We start from the raw sequence: 6,444 nt of genomic DNA, 5'->3' as shown, positions 1-6,444 counted from the left end.
TTGATCCCCTTACCAAACACGCCCGCCGTCACATGACCACAAAGAAAATTCCCTCTTGGAGGCTGACGTTCGGAGCCTAACAAAAATGGCGGTTGGCAAAACAACTCCTCGAAACCTGCCCTCGCACACTAAGCATGCTGGTGCCTGCTGGTTCAAGTAGACAATGACACCTGCCATCCAACCCATTACCAAGATACCACGGAGCAGCCAGCACACGGGCTGCTGCTGCTATTTTACTCATGGGAATAACAAACAAAAAAACATGCATGGACTCTTTGATTTCCTCTCAACCTGCTCATTTGTACATATTTTTTCTCTAAAGGATACTTTTTGTTTACTTTGATATAATTGATAATAAGTATGCACTCTCGCCAAAGCCTTTGTATGAAGTTTGTCTTATACATTTCATCTTCCCCCCCGCCTACAACACTTTTTATCAACAGTATCGACACCATTGGTTGTATCGATAAGGATATACATATATATGTCTATGTGATTGTATCGTTTGTTGTACTATGAAATGCATTTATTTGTTATATTTGGAAAAATGTTAACATGAAAAAAAACTGTAAATATGAATATTATCATCAGTACTATGATTATACTTTGATTATATATCACCCTGTCTAACTTTTAATTATTTAATACATATTTGTAATAAACAAAGATTAAATGAGCCATTCCCTGTGATTTTTTGTTTTTGTTTTTTTTGACCTTTTATTATCTAATCACATGAGGTGTGGGATCTACGTATAGTCAGCAATATTTCCCGGTTGTCTCATGCAGAATTGCAGTGAGTGGTGCCTGCCCACATCCTGTGTACGTCCACACTGTTATACCTCCCCTCCTCCTCCTCCATCGCGCTCCCCCTGACTGAATGAATTTTTTCTCTCAAAGCACTTTTGGTGAGACCATTTGGGACATTGTGTCCCGTTCATAAGTCAGAGCTTGATGAGCTGAGCATACAAGACAGACAGAGATTTGTTTGCCTTGCGTTGACTGATCATCTGAGCCCAATCACCTCTGTCACATGGGAACGAGGAGCTGTGAAGCTGTCTGAGTCTTGCATAATACGCTACAGGTGTTATTCATTAAAAAATCTCTTATGGTCTGGTATAGCTAAGCAAAAACTCCTTTCTTGTGGTTTACGAATGAAAGTTGTTTACTAAAGTCTAGGCTGTCCATGGTCCTATAAATTACACAGAGCGTGGAAAGAAGACACTTTAGCTGGAGGATGCATGTGGATGTTTTACTGAGTGTAACATAAAAAGACATTAAGATGCTGCTGGATCAAGAGTGGTTCTCTGCTGCATCCATCCTCTCCTCTCCTCTCTCACCCCTACTTCATAAGCAGTGGTACCATACCTGTAACAGCCCAACCCTTCATCAGAAATTGAGAAATATGAACTGTTGGGGGTGCGACCAATCACTTCTCTTCCCTGCACACCCGCCTCTTTGCCTTACTGACCAACATCTCACTGGCTGTGTGCCACCTGAGCAGTGGTCTACATCGACACTGGGGGGGATCAAATCATTTCAGCATTTACACTAACACTTGCACAGAGATTTTCCAGTGTACATCAGAAGGTGATTGTACAGCGTAAATAACTAAATATAACTGCACAGGAAAAAATTAATGCAAAGCATAGTTTAATTTAAGTGAGATGTGAATAAGGATATGTGTTTATAGATTTAAAAAACAGTGAAACAGAGTCTGACAGCTGTGGTAAATATGTAGTATTTGTAGTAAAGGTGCCCTTTTTATATACATTATGATCACGTATACTTTCATAGTTATACTATTAAAATTAAAATGTTCTCCAGTTAGTGTTAGTGTAAATGCTGAAATGATTTGAATCCACCACCAGATGTCGATGTAGACCACTGCTCAGGTGGCACACAGCCAGTGAGTAAGTTGGTCAGTAAGGCAAAGAGGCGGGTGTGCAGGGAAGAGAAGTGATTGGTCGCACCCCCAACAGTTCATATTTCTCAATTTCTGATTGGAAGGGTTGTGCTGTTACTAGGTATGGTACCACTGCTTATGAATGTAGGGGTGAGAGAGGAGAGGGAGAGGATGGATGCAGCAGAGAGAACCACTCTTGATCCAGCAGCATCTTAATGTCTTTTTATTGTTTACTCAGTAAAACATCCACATGCATCCTCCAGCTGAAAGTGTCTTCTTTCTCACGCTCTGTGTTAATTTATAGGACCATGGACAGTCTAGACTTTAGTAAACAACTTTCATTCGTAAACCACAAGAAAGGAGGTTTTTGCTTAGCTATACCAGACCAATAAGAGACTTTTTAATGAATAACACTCTGTAGCGTATTATGCAAGACTCAAGACAGCTTCACAGCCTCCTCGTTCCCATGTGACAGAGGTGATTGGGCTCAGATGATCAGTCAACGCAAGGCAAACAAATCTCTGTCTGTCTTGTATGCTCCAGCTCATCAAGCTCTGAGCTTATGAACGGGACACAATGTCCCTAAATGGTCTCACCAAAAGTGCTTTGAGAGAAAAAATTCATTCAGTCAGGGGGAGGCGATGGAGGAGGAGGAGGAGGAGGAGGGGAGGTATAACAGTGTGACGTACACAGGATGTGGGCAGGCACCACTCACTGCAATTCTGCATGAGACAACCGGGAAATATTGCTGACTATACGTAGATCCCACACCTCATGTGATTAGATAATAAAAGGTCAAAAAAAACAAAACAAAAAATCACAGGGAATGGCTCATTTAATCTTTTGTTTATTACAAATATGTATTAAATAATATGAAAAGTTAGACAGGGTGATATATAATCAAAGTATAATCATAGTACTGATGATTAATATTCATATTTACATGTTTTTTCATGTTAACATTTTTCCAAATATAACAAATAAATGCATTTCATAGTACAACAAACGATACAATCACATAGACATATATATGTATATCCTTATCGATACAACCAATGTGTCGATACTGTTGATAAAAAGTGTTGTAGGCGGGGGGGGGAGAAGATGAAATGTATAAGACAAACTTCATACAAAGGCTTTGGCGAGAGTGCATACTTATTATCAATTATATCAAAGTAAACAAAAAGTATCCTTTAGAGAAAAAATACATGTACAAATGAGCAGGTTGAGAGGAAATCAAAGAGTCCAGTGCATGTTTTTTTTGTTAATTCCCATGAGTAAAATAGCAGCAGCCCCGTGTGCTTGGCTGCTCCGTGGTATCTTGGTAATGGGTTGGATGGCAGTGTTCATTGTCTACTTTGAACCAGCAGGCACCAGCATGCTTAGTGTGGCGAGGGCAGGTTTCGAGGGAGTTGTTTTGCCAACCGCCATTTTGTTCAGGCTCCGAACGTCAGCCTGCCAAGAGGGAATTTTCTTTGTGGTCATGTGACGGCGGGCGTGTTTGGTAAGGTGATCACTACGCATGAATCGCCGTTCACACACAGGACAAACAAATTTCTTCTCGCCCGTGTGTGTTCGCCGGTGGCGGGAGAGCTCGTCAGAGCGGGCAAACCTCTTATCGCAGCCGTCCCAGCTGCAGCTGAAGGGCTTCTCACCTAAAAGACGCAAACAGAGAAAGAGAGAGAGAGAAACAGGAAAAGTAAGGAGTCAGCGAGTGAGTCACACTGCAGTCATAAAAACTTCACACGACAACATGCCCTGTCTGAGATATAACAATGAGCTCACTCTCTTCCCATCAAGAATAACAAGATCGAGAAAAGTTTTACAAACAGGATGCAACACTCATCTGTGGTCACATATTGTTCCACATCCTCATGAGTACCCCACCAAACACTTCTTTATGCAGTAAAACTCTCACCTGTGTGTGTCCTTAGGTGAGCCTTGAGGTGTGAGCTCTTAAAATACGTCTTCCTGCAGCCGGGGAAGTTGCAGACGTAGTTTCTCCTCCTGGAAAAGTCCATCTTTGTGGCTGTCGTACCGCTGCTGGGACCCGCTGGCACATACACAGGAGCCGGGGCCAGAGGTAGCAGCTTGGTGTTGCCCAGGGTCATGACAGTCTGAGGGCAGTGAGGCGCCTTAGAGACGGTGGATTGAGGGAGAACCAGCATCACCGTGCCCTGGGGCATCGCTGAGCCCACAATGAGGGATTGCTGGACAGGGGAGCCATTAGCTGAGGTGGGCTGGGGGAGGATGGATGTGGTGGCGGTCCGAATTCCAGTATTAGATGTCTGAACCGTGCCGGGGATGAAGGCTGAGATTATGCCTGATTGGCTGCTGACAGGGAACATCTGGCAGATGATTTGAGGGCTGGCGACGGAAGGCGCGGACAGGGTTGCGGGCGCAGTGGGTGTGGGTGGGCTGTTCTGTGGTTGGGTATTGACATGTGTGGGGGTGCAGAAACTGTCCAAACATGATTTTGATGGACTGGCTTGCTGCTGTGTTTTTGAGGCGGGTGATGTGGGTGTATGAGGAGCAGGAGGAGATGGAGGTGTGCTTATCTGATCAGTCTTTGTAATGTGCTGCTGCTGCTGCTGCTGCTGACAGACCACTGCAGCCATTACTCTGTCTCTAGTTTTCTCTGAATTGGGGGCCACTGGAATGTGGTGTTGGCAGGGGGTGCTGTCTGCGGTGTGGCGGATGACGCTGGTCGCCATGGCTCTGCAGGGCTGTGGCAAACGAGGGAGGAGCGGGGTCTTTTCAGCAACGGGTGCCAGGACAGGTTGACTGAGGCTGGACCCACAGAGTTGTGAGGGCACAGCTAGGCCGGAGCTTGACTGGAGCGCTGAAGCCTCAACAAAGCTGGGGCTGTGAGGAGGAGTCATACACTGGAAAGAAAAGAGGGAGGGCATTAGGAGTTTTACAGTGTTTGCAGAGGTACGTATAACAGGTGGCAGGCAGGTACATGTAAGAATAATGATCACTCTGAGCTATAAACTGTGATTTTTATGACCCTGCCTCTTGTCTGAAGGTCAAACAACCTCACTGTATCAAGGCTTTTCTTGCCCCCCCCCCCCCCTTCAGGAATATGTTTACTAATCAAACATCAGTTATTTCACTGGCTCCGTGTGATTTCAAAAACTCAAACTGTTGCAAAACTTGATATACATATTTAATAGTTTGGTCTGTACAGTGTGATAGATCACTTACCAGGGAAGAGAGGGACACAAAGTCTTTCGGGGGTTCTGGAAGTTCTGGTAGCAAGAGGGAGTCGCAGGAGTCTGAAGCCGGTGTGAGTGGCCTGGGCTTACAGGGGTTCAGCCTAGTGCTGCCGAGGAAGTGACCCTGGCCCCATGAACTCATACACACAAGCGCTTCAGCTGCCTCCAGGTCCGTGTAATCCAGGCCAGAGGTTCCACTTGAGACAGAATGTTCGCTGTCGTGCCTCCTCCTCTTCGCTTGGTGATCCATACAGTCGGTCTGGAAAGAGGAGCAATAAATAAACATCAGATAGAAGAAGAAGAAGTGAAATTAAAGTACTTTCAATGTTGCCACATCATTAGATTATGATCTTTGACTGCATCACACACTTTAATAATTCATCTCTGACATCTGATCATGGCAAACAAAGTGTTGATTTCTATTCTAACAACCAGGATGTTAAGATAAAATGTATTTCCAGTAATAATCTGCTCTGTCACTCTTGCTCACTCTTAATTTCCCGGCCAAACTGCACGATGCTGCCAATAAGGGAGAGGGGGTGTCGGTGACTACACCCCAGCCCAGCACGCACTGCCTCAGAGCCAGGACACCTCCCATTGCCAAATATAGACCAAACAGTGACGTGCTGCCGAGATGAGCCATGTGAAATCCCCATAAAGCGGGTTTGCATCAGGAAGTGCGTTTATTACATTATAACTTACAATAATACATTAAAACAGTCACTAAAGTGCATTAATGACCCTGTATAGAAACTCAACGAGATGAAACAACGTGTCGACAGTGACATGTTTGAATTATATTTACATTTTTAGAGATTTCAAAAGCAAGCAGCAAATTGATAAATAAACATGTAATTAAACAATGTTTATTATTTAATTTTATTTAATTTGGTTGATCTGGCATCACTTGGACGCTGGCGTGACACAAAATATTAATACAAAAATGCGTTAAATAAATAAAGCTGATGACTTTAGTTTGAAAAAAATTCAAATGAGTAAACAAGTAAACGTTGCAGCACTACAAAATAAATGTCGCGCCTTAAAGTGAAGTAGGGTTAACAGTTGTTGTTTTGTTTTTTGTTTTTTAAAATAAAAAAAAATAAAAATAAATGTCTTACCCCGTTTGAGTCCATCTCTGTGAATTTTCGCGATGGCATTGAGGAATAAAATGTCAAAATGTGACTTTTTTGTTGTCAAAGCCAGTGTAGAACAAAGAGACGGCGGTTGCCAGTGCTGCTGCCTGTACTCGGGTAGGGTTGAGGTCGTTTTTTTTCCTCTGACTGACTCCCTTTTCTCTCAGCTGTGTGTGTAAAACATGGGGAG

The 6,444-nt window shown here is 43.6% G+C and overlaps 1 protein-coding gene across 3 annotated transcripts; it reads right to left on the bottom strand.

Moving 5' to 3' along the window:
* Positions 1-2,733: 2,733 nt before the first annotated feature.
* LOC104922132 (Krueppel-like factor 11) lies at positions 2,734-6,444 on the bottom strand. Of its 3 annotated transcripts, none has more exons than XM_027275175.1 (4): positions 6,240-6,444; positions 5,111-5,380; positions 3,822-4,788; positions 2,734-3,558 (listed from the first exon to the last, which is right to left on the bottom strand). In XM_027275175.1, the coding sequence occupies exons 1-4, from the start codon at positions 6,276-6,278 to the stop codon at positions 3,257-3,259; spliced, it is 1,578 nt and encodes a 525-aa protein (XP_027130976.1). In that variant the 5' UTR covers positions 6,279-6,444; the 3' UTR covers positions 2,734-3,256. The 3 variants fall into 3 exon arrangements, with proteins under 3 accessions (XP_027130976.1, XP_027130975.1, XP_027130977.1); XM_027275174.1 differs by lacking the exon at positions 6,240-6,444 and adding an exon at positions 5,612-6,164; XM_027275176.1 differs by lacking the exon at positions 6,240-6,444 and adding an exon at positions 5,491-5,608.

This window comes from Larimichthys crocea, chromosome XXIV (assembly GCF_000972845.2).
Source record: "Larimichthys crocea isolate SSNF chromosome XXIV, L_crocea_2.0, whole genome shotgun sequence".
Lineage (NCBI taxonomy): Eukaryota > Metazoa > Chordata > Actinopteri > Sciaenidae > Larimichthys > Larimichthys crocea.
The sequence above is the reverse complement of the archived record's forward strand: the minus strand, read 5'-3'. Positions and strand labels throughout refer to the sequence as shown.

Bases quoted from the DNA above. Each gene is read 5' to 3' on its own strand.
- LOC104922132 (XM_027275174.1), bottom strand. From the start codon at position 5,764: ATGGCTCATCTCGGCAGCACGTCACTGTTTGGTCTATATTTGGCAATG. The intron at 4,789-5,110 runs GTAAGTGATCTA...TTTTCTTTCCAG, and splicing joins TTGTGTCCCTCTCTTCCCTG to TGTATGACTCCTCCTCACAG. The intron at 3,559-3,821 runs GTGAGAGTTTTA...TGCGTCTTTTAG, and splicing joins TCACCTAAGGACACACACAG to GTGAGAAGCCCTTCAGCTGC.